Source organism: Trachypithecus francoisi, unplaced genomic scaffold (assembly GCF_009764315.1).
Source record: "Trachypithecus francoisi isolate TF-2019V2 unplaced genomic scaffold, Tfra_2.0 Lachesis_group17, whole genome shotgun sequence".
Taxonomy (NCBI): Eukaryota; Metazoa; Chordata; class Mammalia; order Primates; family Cercopithecidae; genus Trachypithecus; species Trachypithecus francoisi.
In genome coordinates this window covers 21648804-21671262 of record NW_022681462.1, presented here as the reverse complement: position 1 = coordinate 21671262, position 22459 = coordinate 21648804, and the positions used below count along the sequence as shown (strand labels likewise).

The 22459-nt window shown below is 41.4% G+C and overlaps 1 protein-coding gene, 1 long non-coding RNA gene and 1 pseudogene across 6 annotated transcripts in view; 2 read left to right on the top strand and 1 right to left on the bottom strand.

Annotated features, from left to right (window-relative positions):
* The window catches only part of PAIP2B (poly(A) binding protein interacting protein 2B), a 41417-nt gene extending 27366 nt beyond the window's left edge, over positions 1-14051 (top strand). For 3 of the 4 annotated variants that reach the window (XM_033175029.1, XM_033175030.1, XM_033175027.1), the window contains 2 exons: positions 11013-11189; positions 12795-14051. In XM_033175029.1, the coding sequence (XP_033030920.1) occupies positions 11013-11189; positions 12795-12851 (234 nt within the window). In that variant the 3' untranslated portion in view covers positions 12852-14051. Of the gene's footprint in view, positions 1-11012; positions 11190-11431; positions 11822-12794 lie in introns of those variants that run through there. The other variant, XM_033175028.1, reaches the window with a different exon arrangement.
* On the bottom strand, positions 584-20703 carry LOC117062001. The gene is made up of 2 exons (XR_004428172.1): positions 20672-20703; positions 584-701 (listed from the first exon to the last, which is right to left on the bottom strand). It is a non-coding gene; the product is annotated as an uncharacterized LOC117062001 (long non-coding RNA).
* Positions 20704-21025: 322 nt separating this feature from the next.
* LOC117061997 lies at positions 21026-21575 on the top strand (annotated as a pseudogene). Its single transcript, XR_004428171.1, has one exon. The product of XR_004428171.1 is annotated as a 60S ribosomal protein L21-like (transcript).
* Positions 21576-22459: the final 884 nt, after the last annotated feature.

The window sequence follows — 22459 nt, the reverse complement described above, 5'->3', positions numbered from 1 at the left end:
CATGGGACTTTAGAACAGTCGTGTTTGGCATTTTTGTTGACCTAATGGTTTCACTCTGCTTTTATCCAGCCTCTGAATGAAACATATGTTGTTGAAAACATAAAACAGTTTTCACTAGCTTTGTTAACACTCACTGACATGCTCTTAATCCCAGTGATCAGTATTGCACCAGGACTATTAGAAGCCAGATGTCTGAACTGTGGGTCAGCTGTGCGCTCCTACATTCAGGAGTTTAGCAAACTCAGAGACAGGGTACAAGGAAAAGTGCTGGAAAGCTAGGGGCTTGCAGAGACACACATACACATTCACACACACACACACACACAGACACACACACACACACCGCACAAAGAGATTGAGGAAAGACTGTTGAGAAGCTTTAAAAATTATAACTTTTATTTCTGGAGATCTAGGTAAGCAATGACAGATATATGCATGGCAGCTTCCAATATTGCAGTAAATACCAGGCCCTAAGAAGGGCTGAGCGGATAAACAATTGTTTGCTCAAATTCCCCCAACCCTAATGTTTTACAGGACTACTAGCTTGGCAACATAATTTTGGGTTTTGTTTGTTTGTTTGTGGAGACGGAGTCTCACTCTGTCACCCAGGCTGGAGTGCAGTGGCTCAGTCTCTGCTCACTGCAACCTCCACAGTCCAGGCTCAAACCATTGTCATGCCTTAGCCTCCTGAGTAGCTGGGACTACAGGCATGTGTCACCATCCCCGGCAAATTTTTGCATTTTTAGTAGAGATGGGGTTTCGCCATGTTGGCCAGGCTGGTCTTAAACTCCTGGCCTCAAGTGATCTGCCTGCCTCGGCCTCCCAAAGTGCTAGGATTACAGGCGTGAGCCACCGCGCCTGGCCTGGCAACCTAATTTTAAAACTATTACATGATTTCAGGTCATAGGATTAAGTATTTCAGAGAAGCCTTCTTTATCCTTCATTTGGGAGCAGGAGGGTTTAGGAATCTGGGATATAATTGATGTTAGCTCTTTCTGAACACCTGTACATTACTCTGTTACACTATGGTGTGCTGTACAGTTTTTACCACCACCAAACCCCATTCCATTACTAGCATAGTTTTCATGGTAATTCAGAAGTGGTTTTGCATACCATGTACCTTGAGTTGTATCTTAAGGAGTAGAAACTGGTTTCTAGCTAGCAACCCTGATATAATGTCTTCTGACTTTCTAATAAAATATTTAACAAAACATAGAATAAGATGGAAACAGCTTACAACCCCCCAAACCAGGAGTGACATTCATTGGTCTTTTGAAAAGATTTTCACTGACTGTGAGGCTGATGGAAGTGGATTGAAATGTAGTTTTGGTGGGGGGGAGGATTAAGTCTCAAGAAAAGTAGTGGGACTTTTATTTTAAAGTAACTCAGGAAAGAAGAAGTAAGACCTAACATACTAGTTAGAATTGTGAATGGCTTATATCCCCCAACACCCACACACATACAGAATTTTTTAAGAAATGGGGTCTTGCTATGTTGCCCAGGCTGGACTTGAACCCCTAGGCACAAGTGGTTCTCTCACTACAGCCTCTTGATTGGCTGTGACTACAGGCATGTGTCACAGTGCCTGGCTAGAATTTCTAAGAGAGAAGATAGGTGGCGGGCACCTGTAGTCCCAGCTACTTGGGAGGCTGAGGCAGGAGAATAATGTGAACCCAGGAGGCAGAGCTTGCGGTGAGCTGAGCTCACAACACTGCACTCCAGCCTGGGTGACAGAGTGAGACTCCATCTCAAAAAAAAAAAGATGCAGTTGGATTAAGGGGGGAAAAAAGGGAGAAATCTAATTATATGCAACTTGCAAGATACACTCTCACTGGCTATTCAGGCTACAGAAGAAGATGGAAAATGCTTAGTGATTTTTAAAATCTTATGGGTCATTTCTAACTAGGAGACTTTTTTTTTTTTTTACTCTAAGCTTCTGTCATTTCCCCATGGGGTGTCTATTAAGTAAAAATCAGGGTATATATATTCTAAAATGTCAACAATATTCATTATGTGTGAGTGTTGAGGAGAGGGGGGCTTTTTTTTCCTTCCAATTTGGTTTTCTTAGTTCTGATTTCCCAACTCATATGCAAAGAAAATGGATTACTTCCACAGTAAGGGAAACAGGTTCACATGTAAAGAACCTAAAAGAGAAACATCTGAATTAAAATGCTTCAGAAAAGGAAAACATAATATAATGAAGTCAGAAAATATCAGGAAATTTCAAACATAAAGCAATATCAGTACTGGATAAAATGGAAATTCAAGGGAAAAAACAGTTCTCTCAAACCCTGCTACTGCTTTATCAACTAAGTTGATTATGTAATATTCTAAATCCTTTGTTGTCATTTCCATAGTGTTCAGAATATGAATAGGAACAAAGATCATCAAGATTCAGGAAGATAGCAAAACCCAGTCCAAGGAAAATAAGAATCATAGTAAAGTGATACAGGAGCTGAAAGACAAAATAGCCACTATAAAAAAGAACCTAACAGGTCTGACAGAGCTGAATAACACAATGATTTCATAATGCAATCACAAGTATTAACAGCAGAATAAACCAAGCTGCGGAAAGAATCTCAGAACTTGAAGACTGGTTCTCTAAAATAAGACAGGCCAGACATGGTGGCTCACACCTGTAATCCCAGGACTTTGGGAAGCTGAGGCAGGGATCACCTGAGGTCAGGAGTTAGAGACCAGCCTGGCCAACATGGTGAAATGCCGTCTGTACTAAAAATACAAAAATTAGCTGGGCGTGGTGGCAAGCACCTGTAATCCCAGCTACTCAGGAGGCTGAGGCAGGAGAATCTCTTGAACCTGGGAAGCGGAGGTTGCAGTGAGCTGAGATCACATCACAGCACTCCAGCCTGGGCAACAAGCGTGAAACTCCATTTCAAAAATTTTAAATAAGACAGTCAAAAATAAAGCAAGAATAATAAAAAGGAATGAACAAAAACCTCCAAGAAGTATGGGATTATGTAAAGAGGACAAATCTATGTATCATTGGTATCCCTGAAAGGGAGGAGAACAAAGTAAATAACTTGAAAGATATATTTCAGGATTGATATGGTTTGGCTCTCTGTCCCCACCCAAATCTCATCTTGTAGCTCCCATAATTCCCATGTGTTGTGGGAGGGACCTGATGGCAGATGACTGAATTATGAGGGTGAGTCTTTCTTTGCTGTTCTCCTCGTAGTGAATTGGTCTCACGAGATTTGATGGTTTTAAAAAATGGGAGTTTACCTGCACAAGCTCTCTCTCTTCGTCTGCTGCCATCTATCTAAGATGTGGCTTGCCTTTTACCTTCTGCCATAATTGTGAGGCCTCCCCAGCCACATGGAACTATAAGTTCAGTAAACCTCCTTCTCTTTTAAATTGCCCAGTCTTGGGTATGTGTTTATCAACAGTGTGAAAACAGACTAATACAAGGATACCATCCATGAAAACTTCCCCAACCATGTTAGAGAGGCCAACAGTCAAATTCAGGAAATACAGAGAACTCCTGCAAGATTCCACACAAGAAGATCATTCCCAACACACGTAATCATTAGACTTTCCAAGGTCAAAATGAAAGGACGTTAAAGGCAGCTAGAGAGAAAGGGTAGGTCACCTACAAAGAGATCCCCATCAGGCTTACAGCAGACCTCTCAGCTGAAACCCTATAAGCTAGAAGAGATTAGGGGCCTATATTTAACATTCTTAGAGAAAAAAAAAATCTTCAACCAAGAATTTCATATCCAACCAAACTAAGCTTCCTAAATGAAGGAAAAATAAGATCCTTTTCAGATAAGCAAATGTTGAGGGACTTCATTACTACCAAACCTGGCTTACAGGAGACCTTGAAAAGAGCACTAAATATAGAAAGGAAAGACCACTACCAGCTAATACAAAAACCCACTTGACCACACAGACCAGTGTCACTGTAAAACAACCACACAAACAGGCCAACATAATAACCAGCAAACAGCACAATGACAAGATCAAATCCACACATATCAATACTAACCTTGAATGTAAATGGGCTAAATGCCTCACTTAAAAGGAACAGAGTGGCAAGCTGGATAAAAAAGCAAGACCCAATAGTATGCTGTCTTCAAGAAACCCTTCTCACACATAATGACACTCATAGGCTCATAATAAAGGGATGGAGAGAAATCTACCAAGCAAATGGAAAACAGAAAAAAGCAGGGGTTGCAATCCTAATTTCAGACAAAACAGATTTCAAACCAACAAAGATTAAAAAAGACAAGGGAAGGACATTACATAATGGTAAAGGGTTCAATTTAGCAAGAAGACCTAACTATCCTAAATACATATGTGCACAACATGGGAGCACCCAGATTCATAAAGCAAGTTCTTTATGAATCTGGGTGCAAAGAGACAGGCTCCCACACAATATTAATAATGTGAGACTTCTATATTCCACTGACAGTATTAGATCATTGAAGCAGAAAATTAACTAAGATATACAGGACTTAAATTCACCATTGGACCAAATGTACCTGCTAGACCTTTACAGAAGTCTCCACCCCAGAACAACAGAGTATACATTCGTCTCATTGCCACATGGCACACACTTTAAAATTGACCACATAATTGGACATAAAACAATCCTCAACAAGTGTAAAAGAACCAAAATCATACCAAACACACTCTCAGACCATAGGACAATAAAAATAGAAGTCAACACAATGAAAATAAAGCCATACAATTACATGGAAATTAAACAACATACTCCTGAATGACTTTTGGGTAAATAATGAAATTAAGGCAGAAATCAAGTTATTTGAAAATAAGGAGAACAAAGATACAACATACCAGAATATTTGGGACATAGCTAAGGCAGTTTTAAGAGGGAAATTCATAGCACTAAATGCCCACCTCACAAAGTGATGAAAGATCTCAAATTAACAACCTAACATCACAACTGAAAGAATTAGACAAACAAGAACAAATCAACCCCAAAGCTAGCAGAAGATGAGAAATAACAAAAATCAGAGCTGAACTGAAGGAAATTGAGACATGAAAAATCATTTAAGAGATCAGCAAATCCAGGAGTTGGTTTTTTGAAAAAAGTTAACGAAATAGGCCAGGCGTGGTGGCTCATGCCTGTAGTCCCAGCACTTAGAGAGGCCAAAGTGGGCAGATCACTTGAGGTCAGGAATTTGAGACCAGCCTGGCCAACATGGTGAAACCCATCTCTACTAAAAATGCAAAAATTAGCCAGGTGTGGTGGCATGCACCTGTAATCCCAGCTGCATGGAAGGCTGAGGCAGGAGAATGCATGAACCCAGGAGGCGGAGGTTGCAGCGAGCTGAGATCGCACCACTGCAGTGCAGCCTGGGTGACAGAGCGAGACTTCATCTCAAAAAAAAGAAAACAAAAACAAAAAAAACTAATAGGCTACTAGCTATAGTAATTAAGAAGAAAATAGAGAAGATCCAAATAAACACAATTAGAAATGACAAAGGGAATGTTACTACTGACCCACAGAAATAAAAACAACCATCAAAAAGTACTACAAACACTCTACACACACAAACTAGAAAACCTAGGAGAAATGGATAAATTCCTGGACACATAAACCCTCCCAAGACTGAGCTGGGAAGAAATTGATTCCCTGAACCGACTAATAATGAGCTCTGAAATGGTTTCAGTAATAAATAGCTTACCAACCAAAAAAGCCCAGGATGTGATGGACTCACAGCCAAATTCTACCAGATGTACAAAGAAGAGCTGGTACCATTCCTACAGAAACTATTCTAAAAAATTGAGGAGGAGGGATTTCTCCCCAACTCATTCTACAAGGCCAGCATCATCCTGTTACCAAAACCTAGCAGAGACACAACGAAACAAGAAAACTTCAGGGCAGTGTCCTTGATGAACATTGAATCCTCAACAAATTACTTACAAACCAAATCCAGCAGCACATCAAAAAGCTAATCCACCATGATTAAGTAGGCTTCATCCCTAGGATGCAAGGTTGGTTCAACATGCAAACATCAATAAATGTGATTCATCAAATAAACAGAACTAAAGATAAAAGCCACATGATTATCTCAATAGAAGCAGAAAAGTCTTTTGGTAAAACTCAACATTGCTTCATGTTTAAAACTCTCAATAAACTAGGTATGGAAGGAATATACCTCAAAATAGTAAGAGTCATCTATGACAAACCCACAGCCAACGTTATACTGAATGAGCAAAAGCTGAAAGCATTCCCCTTGAAAACTGGTACAATACAAGGATGCCCTCTGTAACCACTTACAGTCAACATAGTATTGGAAGTCCTAGCCAGAGAAATCAGGCAAGAGAAAGGGCATCCAAATAGGAAGACAGGAAGTCATACTATATCTGTTTGCAAACAACATGATTCTATATCTAGAAAACTCTGTAGTCTCAGCCCAAAAGCTCCTTCAGCTGATAACTTCAATCAGCAAAGTTGCAGAATACAAAATCAATGTACAAAAACCACTAACATTCCTATACACCAACAACCACCAAACTGAGAGCCAAATCAGAAAGGCAGTCCCATTCACAGCTGACACACACACACACAACCTAGGAATACAGCTAACCAAGGAGTTAAAAGATCTCTACAATGAGAATTTCAAAACACTGCTCAAATCAGAGAAGATACAAACAAATGGAAAAACATCCCGTGCTCATGGATAGGAAGAATCAATATCATTAAAATGACTATACTGCCCAAAGTAGTTTACGGATTCAATGCTATTCCTATCAAACTACCAATGACATTCTTCACAAAACTAGAAAAAAATAGTTCAAAATTTATATGAACCAAAAAAGTGCATGAATAGCTAAGGCAATCATAAGTAAAAAGAACAAAGCTGGAGGCAATACATTACCTGACTTCAAACTATACTACAAGTCTACAGTGACCAAAATATCATAGTACTGGCACAAAAACCGGCACATAGACCAGTGGAACTGAATAAAGAACCCAGAAATAAGACCACACATGTACAACCATCTGATCTTAGACAAAGCTGACAAAAACAAGCACTGGGGAAAAGATTTCCTGTTTAATAAATGGTGCTGGGATAACTGACTTGCCATATGTAGAAGTCTGAAGCTGGACCCCTTCCTTACACAATATACAAAAATAAACTCAAGATGGATTAAAGACAAATGTAAAACCCAAAACTTTTTTTTTTTTTTGAGACAGTGTCTCCCTCTGTAGCCCAGGCTGGAGTGCAGTGGTGTGATCTCTGCTCAATGCAGGCTCCGCCTCCCAGGTTCACGCCATTCTCCTGCCTCAGCCTCCAGAGTAGCTGGGACTGCAGGCGCTTGCCACCACGCCCGGCTAATTTTTTGTATTTTTTAGTAGAGGCGGGGTTTCACCACGTTAGCCAGGATGGTCTCAATCTCCTGACCTCATGATCTGCCTGCCTCGGCCTCCCAAAGTGCTGGGATTACAGGCCTGAGCCACCGCGCCTGGCTAAAACCCAAAACTACAAAAACCATGGAAGACAACCTAGGCAATACCATCTCGGACATAGGAATGAGCAAAGATTTAATGACAAAGACACCAAAAGCAATTGCAACAAAAGCCAAAATTGACAAATGAGATCTAAATAACTTAAGAGCTTCTGTACAGCAAAAGAAAATATCAACAGGGTAAACAGACAACCTACAGAATGGGAGGAAATATTTGCATACTATGCATATGACAAAGGTCTGATGTCCAGCATCTACAAGGAACTTAAATTTACAAGAGAAAAACAACCCCATTAAAAAGTGGGCAAAGGACATGAACAGACAGCTCTCAAAAGGAAGACATACATACGACCAACAAGCATATGAAAAAAAGCTCAATATCACTGATCATTAGAGAAATGTGAGTCAAAACCACCATGAGATACCATTTCACACCAGTCAGAATGGCTATTACTAAAAAAGAAAAAAGAAAAAAACGAAAAAACATGCTGGTGAGGTTGTGGAGAAAAGAAAAGACTTATACAATGTTGGTAGGAGTGTAAATTCAGCTGTTGTGGAAAGCAGTATGGCGATTCCTCAAAGAGCTGAAAGTAAAACTACCATTCAACCCAGCAATCCCATTACTGGGTATAGACCCAGAGGAATATAAAGCATTCTATCATAAAGACACATGTACACAAATGTTCATTGCAGCACTGTTCACAATAGCAAAGACATGGAATCAAGTAAATGCCCATCCAACAGTGATAGACTGGATAAAAAAAAATATGGTACATATACACCATGGAATATTACGCAGCCATAAAAAATAATGAGATTATGTCCTTTGCAGGAACATGGATGGAGTTGCAGGCTATCATCCTTAGCAAACTAACACAGGAACAGGAAACCAAATACCACATGTTCTCACTTATAAGTGGGAGCTAACTGATAAGAATTTATGAACACAAGGAACAACAGACACTGGGGTCTACTTGAGGGAGGAGGGTGGGAGGAGAGAGAGGAGCAGAATAGATAACTATTGGGTGCTGAGCTTAATACCTGGTGATATGATAATATGTACAACAAACCCCTGTGACATGTGTTTATGTAACCTTCGCATGTACTTCAAACCTAAAATTTAAAAAATTGTAACATCAAAGATTACTGATTACAGAGCACTATAACAGATATAATAATAATGAAAAAGTTTGAAATATTGAGAGAATTACCAAAATGTGACACAGACAGTGAGCACATACTGTTGATAAAAAGGCGCCAATAGGCTTGCTTGATGCAAGGTTGCCACAAACTTTCAATTTGTAAAAATGCAGTATCTGTGAAGCAAAGTACAGCAAAATGCAGTAAAACATGTGCCCATATATAATATTTTTCATTAATTAGACATGGTTAAGTCCAGTTCCTAAAAGTCTAGTTTCTGCTCTCCTTTTGCAATGTTTTCATGGAAAATTTGTGTTATGGGAAAAGGTGAGGAAATTTATTTTGTGAAAGAAAGTTGTTTTGGTCTAATGCCCTGTGTTATTGGGTATAGATTTGTGGGAAACAGCAGCTATATGCAGACAGGTCAGCACGGCATGCCTCAAATGGGACCTCGGGGACTGGCAGGATGTGAGTCTGAAATAGAGAAGTACATGAGGTGGGGGTTGGCTAGACTGCTTCAACAAAGATTCAGCAGTAATGCATTGTTTTATATCTCTGTGAGGTTAACAGCCCAAGGTAAGCATTCTGGATAGACAAGTGATCTGGTGCCCACTTGGTCCCTTCCACGGTATTGCTCTGCCACCCCCAGGGCATGTATCAGCTGAGTGGCTGAGGGAACACCGTGAAGTCCAGCAGCTGGGAAAGGGAGAAAGCCAAAGGCCACGGCAAGGGGTCTCCTTTTAACCAAGGGATGCCAAAGTGTCCACGCCCCTTGTGGGAACATTTTGTGATGAATAGTCACTTGACCATATACAGCATGTAAGGTGACAAATGTGATTTTAACTGAACAGCCTGGTGCTCTGGGAAGAAGGGAACAAGTTTAAAGGGGACACAGTTTCCACCTAATGTGGCTCTATCGGGATCTGTGTGAATTGCACATAGCATGTTTCTGTTACACCTCTGTGCCCAGCAACCATTTTCATTGGTTGTGCCGATGAACGGGGTAAATTTAATAAGAGCGAGCATGCCGTTAAGCTCTTGTACAGTCAGGGCAGCTCTTAAGTGGTCATGTTACTTCTTGTGGCATGAGAATATTTTATTAAGCACTTCATAATGGTCTAATTTTCATGTGTGGCTAACTGTAATGTTCAAATACTATTCTTAAGTCTCACTACCAGTAACTTTTCCTCTGAATTCATTAGGTAACTGTATATTCTAATTTGGGTAATTATTTTTTGCCTGACCTCACTGCTGGTGGTGGTGCTAGTGAGCTGTGAATCTGTCACCAGGCAGCCTGCAGGAAAGGGATGCCAAACATGAAGCAAGAGGCCTATCAAAGACACTGAAATCAGCAGAGCGAACCACACTCTTTACTAAGAATTAACAATGTCTGCAAAGAAGTGTAAAATATCCTAGACATATATTGCTTTAGTTTAGGGCAATGTTTAAGAAATGCAGAGTTGTTTAAATATTCATATTATTTCATCTTTTGAAAGAATACTACATTGATTATATAATTTTCTAGTGGTATGCCAAAAAGTGTTCTTTATGTCTTCCTAATGTTCTGAAAGTATTTTTCTCTCTTGAGGGTTTCCTTACCCAAAAAATGGCCAAAAGCTGATAGCATTGGTTTTGATTTTATCTCCGCTAGCCAGGTCATGAACTAGTTATATACTTGCTGTATCTTTTTCATACTTCTTGTAAAATGGGAAATTTAAGAAGAGTTACTTTGTAAGAAGACTGAAAAAAAGAATTTTAGGCTCTAAAATGATTTTCCGTGACATCTGTATCACCTATTAGAGATCATAGAACATCTGCGGAGACCTTGAATTTCTGTTATTGTGAATAACTATTTTCTTAGTCTTATTATTGATAGAATTTGGTTGAGAAAAAATAAAAATTATGTTATCTCTAGCTAGTCATTAGACACATTGAATCCTTAGATCCCTTAGACCTCAGGTAAGATCATAAAATCTTTTCTTTTTCTTTTTTCTTTTTTTTTTTTTTTAAGAATTGGGGTCTCATTCTGTTGCCTAGGCTGAAGTGCAGTGGCACAGTCTTGGCTCAATGAAACCTTGACCTCCTGGATTCAAGTGATCCTCCACCCTCAGCCTCCCAGGTAGCTGAGACTACAGGCACACACCACTACGCCTGGCTAATTTTTAAATTTTTTTTTGTAGGGACAGGGTCATGCTATGTTGCTCAGGCTGGTCTCAAACTCCTGGCCTCAAGCAGTCCTCCTGCCTCAGCCTCACAAATTGCTGGGATTACAGTTGTGAGCCACCACACCCAGCTCAAGATCATTCTTAACTGCAGAGTAATAACTTCTGAAGGAAAGAGGAGAAGGAAAAACTGGAAGGGGTAAGTCCCTCTGTGGCAGTAAGTCTGAACTACTCCCCTTTGCTTGCTAGGTGGAGGAGGAATTACAGGAGCAAGACTTCTTGGACCGCTGCTTCCAAGAGATGCTGGATGAAGAAGACCAAGACTGGTTTATTCCATCACGAGACCTGCCTCAGGCCATGGGACAGTTGCAACAGCAGTTAAATGGACTGTCAGTCAGTGAAGGTCATGATTCTGAAGATATTTTGGTAAGAGCCATATGTAGTTCCTCATGTTATGTAGTGAAAAGAGTATAGGATTTGGAATGACAGACTTTCTTTCTGGCCCTACAACCCTCAACAAGTCTCTGGAGCCCCGTGAGCTGTTGTTTCTTTGCTCGTTTTATGGGCATTATTAATAAGGGGTGTATTGAAGATGCATTCCTCATAAAGCACTATAAAACAGTACTGTTGCCAGCATCACCAGCTTTTATTTTCTTTTTGCTTGCCAGGATTGGATGCCACCAACCTTTACTTTCTAATGGGATCTTCAAAGTAGAACTGGGATTAAGGATAACAATGTGAACACTGAAGAAGTTTCTTCTCAAGTTATTTGCTGCTATTCTTCTCTTTTACTGTCCCTCAAATCTGTATTTAATATACTTCTAAATGATTCTGTTATAAAAATTAACTGTTCATTTTGGAAGAAATGTACTCCTGAGAGGTCATTTTCTCCACTTAGAATTAGAAAAACAGATAAATGAATTTCCTGCCTTTCATATTTATGTAGTGTCAGAAGTCTGTGAGCAGGCTGGGCACAGTGGCTCACACCTGTAATCCCAGCACTTTGGGAGGCTGAGGCGGGTGGATCACCTGAGGTCTAGAGTTCGAGACCAGCCTGGCCAACATGGCGAAACCCCATCTCTACTAAAAAAATACAAAAATTAGCCAGGCATGGTGGTGCATGCCTGTAGTCCCAGCTTGGAAGGCTGAGGCAGGAGAATTGCTTGAACCTGGGGGGCGGAGGTTGCAGTGAGCTGAAATTGCACCACTGCACTCCAGCCTGGGCGATAGAGCAAGACTGTCTCAAAAAAAAATGTCCGTGAGGCCGGGCGCGGTGGCTCAAGCCTGTAATCTCAGCACTTTGGGAGGCCGAGACGGGCGGATCACGAGGTCAGGAGATCGAGACCATCCTGGCTAACACAGTGAAACCCCGTCTCTACTAAAAATACAAAAAACTAGCCGGGCGAGGTGGTGGGCGCCTGTAGTTCCAGCTACTCGGGAGGCTGAGGCAGGAGAATGGCGTAAACCTGGGAGGCGGAGCTTGCAGTGAGCTGAGATCCCGCCACTGCACTCCAGCCTGGGCGACAGAGCGAGACTCCGTCTAAAAAAAAAAAAAAAAAAAAAGTCCGTGAGCAATATAGTTTTCACACAACTCATATTCTGAACAGTCTTTCCCTGTGGTTTGCTAAGGTGTTGCATATTCACAAGAGTAGAGAACCAAAGAGAGTACAGAAAAATGAAGAAAAATAGAGATTGTGGTATCCAACCTGGTCTGATCGAGTACCCAGGTTTTCACCAAGTTAAGGTACTCAATTAATTGAAAAATTCTCTTGAAGTTGAACTTACAGGCTTCTGAGGAGATTTTGGAAGGCATCTGGAAGGAAACAAGAGTCTAAAGAAGGAAGAAGATTCGCTTGCTCAGGGCTATGTCAGGAGCAGTTGAGAACAACCTAGCAATAACAGCCTGAGTTACAAGGAATTTTCTTTCTTTCTCTCCCTGAAGCTAAGGGGAAGGTACTGATAATGATGGACTGGGGAAGTTTTAAAATGCAGCTTGCCTTAGGATTTATTATCTCTTGGTTCTTGTTTCAGAGCAAAAGTAACCTGAACCCAGATGCCAAGGAGTTTATTCCAGGAGAGAAGTACTGAGCCGACAAAGCTTTGAGGAGGACTTGTCTGTCCCCACATCTGGGGATAGTAATGCACAAAATAGTGGAGCTGAAGATGGGGATGGGGCGGGTGAGGGACGCACAAAGGGAAAGGGAGTGATGGTCTCACGATACTGTGACTCTGAGTAACTAATATGCTCAGTCTTATTCTACAAGCCTCTGAGTATTTCTGTTTTGTTCTGCTGATTTTTGTTTGGCGCAGTTTCCTGTTTTGTTTTTTTGAATAGCTCTTTCGAGTTAAGGAAATTGCATTTTCCCCCCTTCATCAGGAGTGTTCTGCGGTGTGTATTTAAACAAAATAAGCTGACCAAGAAAAACTGGATATTTAGGAAATGCCCCTCTCACCCTGCTGTATACTTACCAAGGACAGTGAGCACCTGGAGAACTTTTTGTGGAATCTATTGAATTGGATGGGAAAAGGGACAAGCAGAAAGAGCAGGTGGTGCAAACCAGAATTTGAGGCTCAGCTCCCTCATCGCTGGGGTCTCCTGCAATGAACTGGGATAACCAATGCCCTGCCGAGCCCTTGCCTGTTTGTCCTGAACCCCATTCAAGAAAATGCAGGCTTACAGTACTTAGGTTATAGTAACTTTGATGATTGTTGAAAGTTGTAAATCAGAAGCTGGGCTGTGATGGTGGTTGTCACTTGAGTCATTTAGTTACTGTTGTCCTGTTCATAAGCCTGTGTTCACCATCACCATCAGACTCACCATTTATAAGTAGAAGAGCACTATTGTTGATCTGCCACCTCATCTTTCATGAAGTCTATTCCCCGGCCTCCTTTCCACCCTATCCTACTCTGTTTTTAAGAAAAGATATTGCTGCCAAAAGCATAGGGGAGACCTGGTGTGCTGGCAATTAGCATGAGCCTGCAGAAGTCATCCTTGAATCTGTTGTGTCTTAATTTTATTTGGACAGCTTTTTTTTCCAGCCTCATCAACACTTGGTCTTCCTGGTGTCTCAATTCCCTCAGACAAGTTTATGCATTTTTTAAAGGAAATGTTTTTCAGGACACTAGTAAGAAGCTCAGTTCACAGTTTGGATATTTCTTCCCACATTACAGAATTTTGGAAAGGAACTCAAAATCAGCCTAGGAAAGTGAGTCCTGCTTGACGTATGTGACTGTGTACCTGACCCTCTGGGATCTTTTCAGCTATTAAAACATTTTACTGTTCCCACATGCCCAGCTTTGCAGGTTTCCTAGATTGACCTCTTAGGATATGTTTCTTTGTCTTTCCTGCCTTTGACTTGTTGGGGTCTTTGGTTGCTACCCCTAAGGAACTAAACTGGGTGCTAGGAGCTGCCTTTGTATATAGAGATGTAGATGGCAGTGTGATGTATAAGAGACCATCCAGGCCATTCTCCCAGGGATGAGGACTTGAAGATCCCTGAAGGTAATAGTGGCTTCTCTCTGATTGCTGCTATGCTGTGTAATAGGCCTAATAGGGGAAAGATATGTAACTTGAAATAAAGTTGGCATAAATTCAGTATGTGGATGTGGGACAGAGGTTGGAAGGAAAGGACTAGGGTATGGAAAGCAGAAGAATTCTCCTTTTGAGCTCTCATTGACTCTTTGAACAGTGACAAGCTAATGCCAGATTTAAAATACACATTTTTTCCTATTTAAGTCTGTAGGATTATAACACTTGAAAAATTGCATTCTTTGTTAGGTCACATGTCATAGGAGAGTAGCTTAGAGAACTTGCATTACCAGACAGACACATTAATTCCCAAAGCCTCTGTGTTGAAAAAATGAAACTGTTAACTCTTTTTCAGGGACGAACATGAATAAAGAAACTTCTTTATTCAAGCTTCAGCTTTTGTTCCCTCTAAAAAGGAAAGGACATTGCAAGTGCATAGAGGAAATCTCTCCCTTCTGGGACTGCTTTTCCTCCTTCATCCTCCATGAGCCTGTCCAAGCTCAGAATTCTGAAAGTGGTTAGAAATGTGTTGGGATTGCAGAGAGAAAGGAGCTTATCTTTCCTTCTGCTGTGCTGGTCTGTTTTGGATGTCAGTCTTCAGCCTGGTTTCACAAGGCGTATTTGGTCAGGACTATGAAAACTTCCTGCCAGTTTAGCATGGACACCGAGGGCTGGCATTTCTAGTCCTCTTCAGACACTGAATGTGCTGACTCCAGGTATAGGAAGCAGCTAGCAAAGTGATTCTTTTTAAAATGCATAGGACTCTGCTTCCAGTGGTTCCTCTTGTAGTCCAACTCTTTTTGCCATCTATTTTATGTTGGGAGGTGGGGGCACAATTGTCACTCACGACACAGGCTCTGCTAGTTAGAGTTTGCTACCTTCTTAGCAGAAAATGCATCTTGCTGGACCTTCACTGGGGAAAGGCTGGGAGCCTCTGGCTGTCTTTGACTTTTCTCACAGGAGTAAAACCCGCAAGCCAGGCTGGAACCCTTTACCCTTTAATGGTGAGACTTGTATTTGTAAGGGGTAATTTTGATGTTGAATTTAAGCCACTACTCTGTTTAAACTTTTTTTTTTAATTGGCAACTAGAAGTTTGAGAATTTGTATAGAAATAGAACATGTAGGCTGGGCGCAGTGGCTCACACCTGTAATCCCAGCACTTTGGGAGGCCGAGGTGGGTGGTTCATGAGGTCAGGAGTTTAAGACCAACCTGGCCAACATGGTGAAACCCCAACTCTACTAAAAAATTACCCGGTTGCAATGGCAGGCACCTGTAATCCCAGCTACTCAGGAGGCTGAGGCAGGAGAATTGCTTGAACCCAGTGGGTGGAGGTTGCAGTGAGCTAAGATTGCACCACTGCACTCTAGCCTGGGTGACAGAGCAAGACTCCGTCTCAAAAAAAAAAAAAGAAGTAGAACATGTATTTTTAACAGTTGCCAATCTGGCTGGTCCCAGTGTTAGTTTATTAGTGATTGATCTGTAATTATTGGGATTATTTATTCAACTCTAAAATTCCAAGATGAAAATAATTTAACTCTTTCTTTTCAAGGGAAAAAAAGCGAAATGAATGCCTTTTCAGTTTCTCCACGCCTTTGAACTGCAGCAGAAAATTCAAGGATACAGCCTAGGCCTGGGCAAATGCAACCCTGGGTCTTTGGGCCAGTTTCTGGCAATAATGGTTGACTTTTGGGAATCACATAAGGGTGAAACCAGAAACCATCCTAAGGAAAAGGCTTGACCTTTGTAGCACCTTTAGTTTCCAAAGTCACAGCAGCTGGGGTCCCTTTTATTTTTTTAAGCATAGTCTCACTCTGTCACCCAGGCTGGAGTACAGTGGTATGACCATAACTCACTGTAGCCTCAAATTCCTGGGCTCAAGCAATCCTCGCATCTCAGCCTCCTGAGTAGGTGGGACAATAGGCACGCACCATCACGGCCAGCTAATTACTTTTATTATTTTTATTTTTTATAGAGACTGGATCTTGCTCTATTTCCCAAGCTGTTCTTAAATTTTTGTGCTCAAGTGATTCTCCCACCTTAGCCTCCCAGAGTGCTGGGATTATAGGCTGGGTGTGGTGAGCCACCTGAGCCTGCAGTCTCTTTAATTAAGGTTATAAAGCTAACCATGACTTAAAATACTAAGCAGCATTTTCCAAATTGTTGATTACTATTACATTGATTTTGGAGAAGCTGGGAAGTAAGGAGGTGAGATGAATACGCTGACAATTAACACTTGTTAGAGAGGAAAGTTGTGTGAAGAGGCCACCAAAATAAACAGCATGAATGAATCTTCTTGTATTAGGGTGGCTGCAAACCCCAGGTAGAAAAATGACAGCCCAGGCTCCTGAACCATCGGGAACCCAGGAGTCTGCTCTACTGTGAGGAGGGGGCAGGCCTTCTTCAATAAGGATCCCACCATCACACGCTAATAATCTTTCTCAGTTTAGGTGATATTGAGGTATTGGGACTGTTAGAAATCTGACAGATTTGACCAAGATTTGGAGATGTGCACATATTGGGAAGGACTGGGTGTCCCTAGCCGCTCTCCTCTGGGATAACGCGGACATCATTAGTTTGGGAAGCGGGTGGGGAGAAGAGGAGGATTGACTCTGATTTGGTGTGTAGTGGGGGCCTTGGTGTCCTTCTGCCTCTGTCCACATTTCCCCGTGTGACTCACTGCAGCCCGCATTGCTCACAGGGATCATTAGTTCTCCCGGTAGGCAGAGCACCTTCTGCAGACGCTGCTCTGCTGCCTTGTGAATTTCCTCCACAGACTTGGTTAGTTACAATTTGAAAACAGTTTTTTGTTTTTTGGTTTTTGTGGGTTTTTTCCTTTGTTTTAATCTTCTCATATTGAAACTGCTATTCATGACAGGGAAAGGGAGCAGGAAGCCAACCCAGGGAAACATGAGAGTTTCCTGCATACCACTTGGCCACCTGCCCTCACTGGCCAAACCCCTACTGCTGTTCCCAGTGAGTCTGGTTTTTAGAGGCATTATGGGAATAGAACAGCTGGATACACTAATCTCTACAGGGTGTCAAGCAGGAGATTCACCTTCCCCAGTCCCAGGGGACAGGAGAGAAATCTGTAAAGGGACAGATGCACCATCTTTATTTTAAAGGAAAAAGCTCCCTCAGATTTTGTTACTAGGAGTCTCCTTTGTGACATTTGCTGAGCTTTCTCTCCAATCCTACCTTCCTATTGGCTACCTTTTATATAAAAATAATAAACATTTTAGGCTAATATGACAAAAATGAGATAAAATCTTTAAAATATTTTACTAGTTTACAGTTACTAAAATGTGCTTACTATAAAATAGTAAAATATTTTACTCTGTAAATCATCACTAAGTAATTATCTGTCCTGTTGATTGTGAGCCTTCAAAAATGTTTAATACTTGAAAGATGGTTTGGGAGGCAGGGAGTCCTTTTCTTAAAAACAAAACAACTTTAATGAGGCATATGTTACATATCATAAAACACCTATTTCAAGTGTACAATTCAGTGATTTTAGTAACTTCCCTCAGTGGTGTAGCTATAACTATTACTCAGTTTTAGAACATTTTTATCCCTCCTGATAAGATCCTTTATGCTGTTTTACAGTTAATCCTGTTCTTACCCCAGCAACCACCAATCTACTTTCTCTATAAATTTGCCTTTTCTAGACAGTTCGAATCAATGGAATCATACAATAAGTGGTCTCTAGGGTCCTACTTTTTTACTTAGCTAATGTTTTTGAGGTTCGTCCATGACATATAACATGTTTTGGTAGTTTGTTCCTTTTATTGCTGAGTAGAATTCCATTGATGGATGTACCACATTTTGTCAGTAGAGAGCCTTTTAAACTTGGATTCCAGCTTCCTGTGGTCTAAACAGAACCCTCCGAACGTAAGACGTATAGGGGAAGCTGCTGTGCCTGTCAAAGAAAACCTACTAATCAGAACGAGCTTTGTCATCCAGCGTCAGAACTGCTGCAGAAATTTTTACAATTTTGCAACTTCTTTTTTTACAAGGAACTTTTGTGCTACTACACATCAGGGCTTTTGAAGCATCCGATAAATCCATTTAATAAGTATGAGCGTATGTCTGAGTGGACAAGAAAGTGAAACCATCCATGCTACATTGGATAATTTTTCCTCCCCCAGACTGGACAGGGAATCTCAGCTTTCAAAATAGAGTATCCTGTCTCCATTTACAAAGCTGCACATGTATTAAAGATCGTGCTGCCCTTTGTTAGGCAGATTTGGAGGGGAGGCCCAACAGCAAAGATGGAGAGGAACAGGGAGTGGAACTTGTGGAACAGGAAGCCCCCGAGGATCTGCAGGGCTGCTCAGCTCTTAAGGATATTGTAGATGGTGAGGTAGTGACGGTGTCCCGGGGCAGCCCAGCACCTCCACTGGCCCAGAAGGTCTTGACTTTGGACACTTACCCTTGTTTCACAAGTGTTTAAAAGCTGTTTTTGCTTTTGTTTTTTTTCCTAATCATTACTTGGTAGTTATTAATCCTTCTTTGGGGGAGGGACAGGGCTTTAAAATGGAAGAAAATAATTTTCATAAAAATATCAAAAATGGAAAAAATTTACTTTGTAAAAACTTTGCTATACAAACCAAATGGCAGCTGTTGAGAATCTCAATAAAATGTTAAATACATTTGCTGGCAGTGGTACCCTTTTGTCTAAGGTTGGGTCACTGTGTCATACCGTGTGTGTTTGGGGGCAGTGGGGAGGTGTGAAATTTTTTGTCTCACACATAAGTTGTCTCATGGGTCATAATCTTAGTTGCAGTTTTCCTTTCAAATAGGGTTACAAAGCAGAAACCATGGGCTTGGAAGTGACAGACCTGAGTGAATCCCACCTTCAGTACTTTGTGCCACTGGCCTGAACTTTATTTACACATAACCTCTTTATTTGTAAAGGTGCAACACCTCTCCCCTGGAACTATAATGACAGAATTTAAAATACTGCCTGACACATAACAGGCACTTAATACATGGTTGCCAATAGTCACAATGATATGTACAACTTTGAACAAAGAGTCAGTGACATCCTTGGGCTAGAAGGGAAACTAGACATTTGTTTTCCTGTTTCTGGGCAAAACTGACTACCTCCCTAGAAAACAAGTATTCCGTATCTGCCTTTCAACGATTGAACAAGTTTGAGAGCCTGCTACACGTCAAGCATTCTCTTAGGGACAGGGGCTACGGGGTTACCAGGCAGCCACAGTCCCTGCTGTTGTGATTATGGTTTGGCAATGCCTAATTATTTAAACTGAAACCTCGTTCAAATCTCCCAGTGATTTGTTGAGGGGCTTTATCATATTGTTAAAAAACGATATGGGACCAGCCAAGCCCATGGGTTTTGCCCTGAGCCTTATTTCTTAGCCTCATTCCTAAAAACAGAGGGTGGAGGTTGGGGTATTCTGAGCTGACTTGCCTATTTACAGCTTTTTAAAATAGTATAGTTATATGTAGTTTTGTGTATATAGGGTTTACTAGAATGTAACTTCCTTGAAGAGGTGGATGGTATATTTATTTTTAAAATTCCATTAAAAAAAGATAAAATTTCATTAACTTAGTTGAAGTATAATGTACAGAAAGGTACAGATATTTTATGTGCAGTTCTATGAATTTTTACTGCTGGAAAAAAGGTGTACTTATTTTTAATCCCTAGAGTACTCATCACACCTACAAGACATTCAATAAATGTTTGCTGAATGAATGGGACAGATGAAGCTGTAATATCTCTGAGATCACACAGGGAGATAAGGAAGTGCTAGCCTTATTCCAGTGCTTGTTCCAAGCTCTCTTGTCTCATCACAGGGCTGTTACAGGCTCAGATGAGAGGAATGTATACATCTCTAATGCCTTGGTAATACAAAATCCCATGGATAGCTCCTGATGGTTTGTTGGGGAAAGGACACTAAGTTTAAAATTAAAGGGGGAGAAACTCAGCAAAAATCATTTATGGGCTGGGCATGGTGGCTCACCCCTATAATCCCAGCACTTTGGAATCCCAAGACAGCAGGACTGCTTGAAGCCAGGAGTTCGAGACCAGCCTGGGCAACATAGCAAGACCTGCCTCTACAAAAAAATGACAGAATGAGCCAGGTGTAGTGGTACATGCCTGTAGTCCCAGCTACTTGGAAGGCTGAGGTGGAGGAACGCTTGAGCTCAGGAATTCAACGCTGCAGTGAGCTATGATCATGCCACTGCACTCTAGCCTAGGCAAAAGTGAGACCCTACCTGTAAAATAATTTTTTTTTTTTTTTTGAGACGGAGTCTCGCTCTGTTGCCCAGGCTGGAGTGTAGTGGTGCAGTCTTGGCTTGCTGCAAACTCCACCTCCTAGGTTCAAGCGATTCTCCTGCCTCAGCCTCCTGACTTACAGGCACCTGCCACCATGCATGGCTAATTTTTTGTGTTTTTAGTAGAGATGGGGTGTCACCAAGTTGGCCAGGGTGGTCTCGAACTCCTGACCTCATGATCCACCCACCTCAGCTTCCCAAAGCACTGGGATTACAGGCATGAGCCACCGCACCAGGCCTGTAAAATAAATTTTTAAAAATCACTTGTGATTTTCTGCACTGCAGCCTGTCTAATAGAGCCTTAATAACTGGGGAGTAAGCGACTTCATCACATCTCCTAAATGTGACAGGAACTAGGTGCATTATCTGACCTTATGCACTTTATTACTGCCTTTTTTTAAGCATTTTTTCAACACTTATATTCTGGGACTAAAAAAATCAAGATGTGCCTTTCGGCCAGAACCGCCATCTTCCAGTAATTCGCCAAAATGACGAACACAAAGGGAAAGAGGAGAGGCACCCGATATATGTTCTCTAGGCCTTTTAGAAAACATGGAGTTGTTCCTTTGGCCACGTATATGCAAATCTATAAGAAAGGTGATATTGTAGACATCAAGGGAATGGGTACTGTTCAAAAAGGAATGCCCCACAAGTGTTACCATGGCAAAACTGGGAGAGTCTACAACGTTACCCAGCATGCTGTTGGCATTGTTGTAAACAAACAAGGGCAAGATTCTTGCCAAGAGAATTAATGTGCATATTGAGCACATTAAGCACTCTAAGAGCCGAGATAGCTTCCTGAAACGCGCGAAGGAAAATGATCAGAAAAAGAAAGAAGCCAAAGAGAAAGGTACCTGGGTTCAGCTGAAGCGCCAGCCTGCTCCACCCAGAGAAGCACACTTTGTGAGGACCAATGGGAAGGAGCCTGAGCTGCTGGAACCTATTCCCTATGAATTCATGGCATAATAGGTGTTAAAAAAAAATAAAATAAAAGACCTCTGGGCTGAAAAAAAAAAAAAAATCAAGATGTGCTCCTCTACTAAAGTCTCCACTGTCCAATTGGAATTGTAGTCTAGACAATCTAAGGAAAAGTGATGACCATATTCTGAAGAACAAGTAGGTCTCAGCAGTTACATACTCTTCACCAAAATGCTGTTTGATCCTCATCCTGAGAGCATATTTTTTAAAATCTCCAAAGCTCACCACTCATTAATAACCCAACAGTTTTATCAAGACTATGGGTTATAGCAAAGATGCCTCTGCTGTGTCCTTGTTCTCTCTGCAAGCTTTTTACCAGGTGCTGGACTGGAGACTTGCTGGGTGCTAGACCACAGTGATTAGGTCATAGCTGAATGTGAAGATGGCTGGCTGTTCTTTCAGAAGGAACCTGGCTGGAGTTCCTATTGCTCAAAGCTCCAGCTTGCAGCATTGGGCTAGAGCTGATGGAAGGAGAGCTGTTACCATCCTGTTCCACATGAATGCTACACTGTGAAAGAACAGCATCATCTGACTTGGGCAACAAGGTAGTGTTCAAGGCGTCTTAGAGGGCCTAATCAGAACTTACCAGCTGTAGCGTAGAACTCCCTCAAGTGCAGATGCTGGACCTCTGCAGCACAAATTACTCAAGCTGTTTAGTATAATAGAAATGAAAATTCCCCATCCTTAACCTATTATCATCAGATAGCTCAGGGCAGGGGAAGGGAGTAGACAGAAACCCGATTTTAAAACAAACTCTAGAATAACTGATGTCTGTAAATTGGAGAACTGATGTGCAGGACATGATCCACATGCCTCCTAATAAAACACCCGGAGAGGCAGCTATTGTGGATCAAGACTCCTGTCTTTAGTCTTCACCAAGCAACACA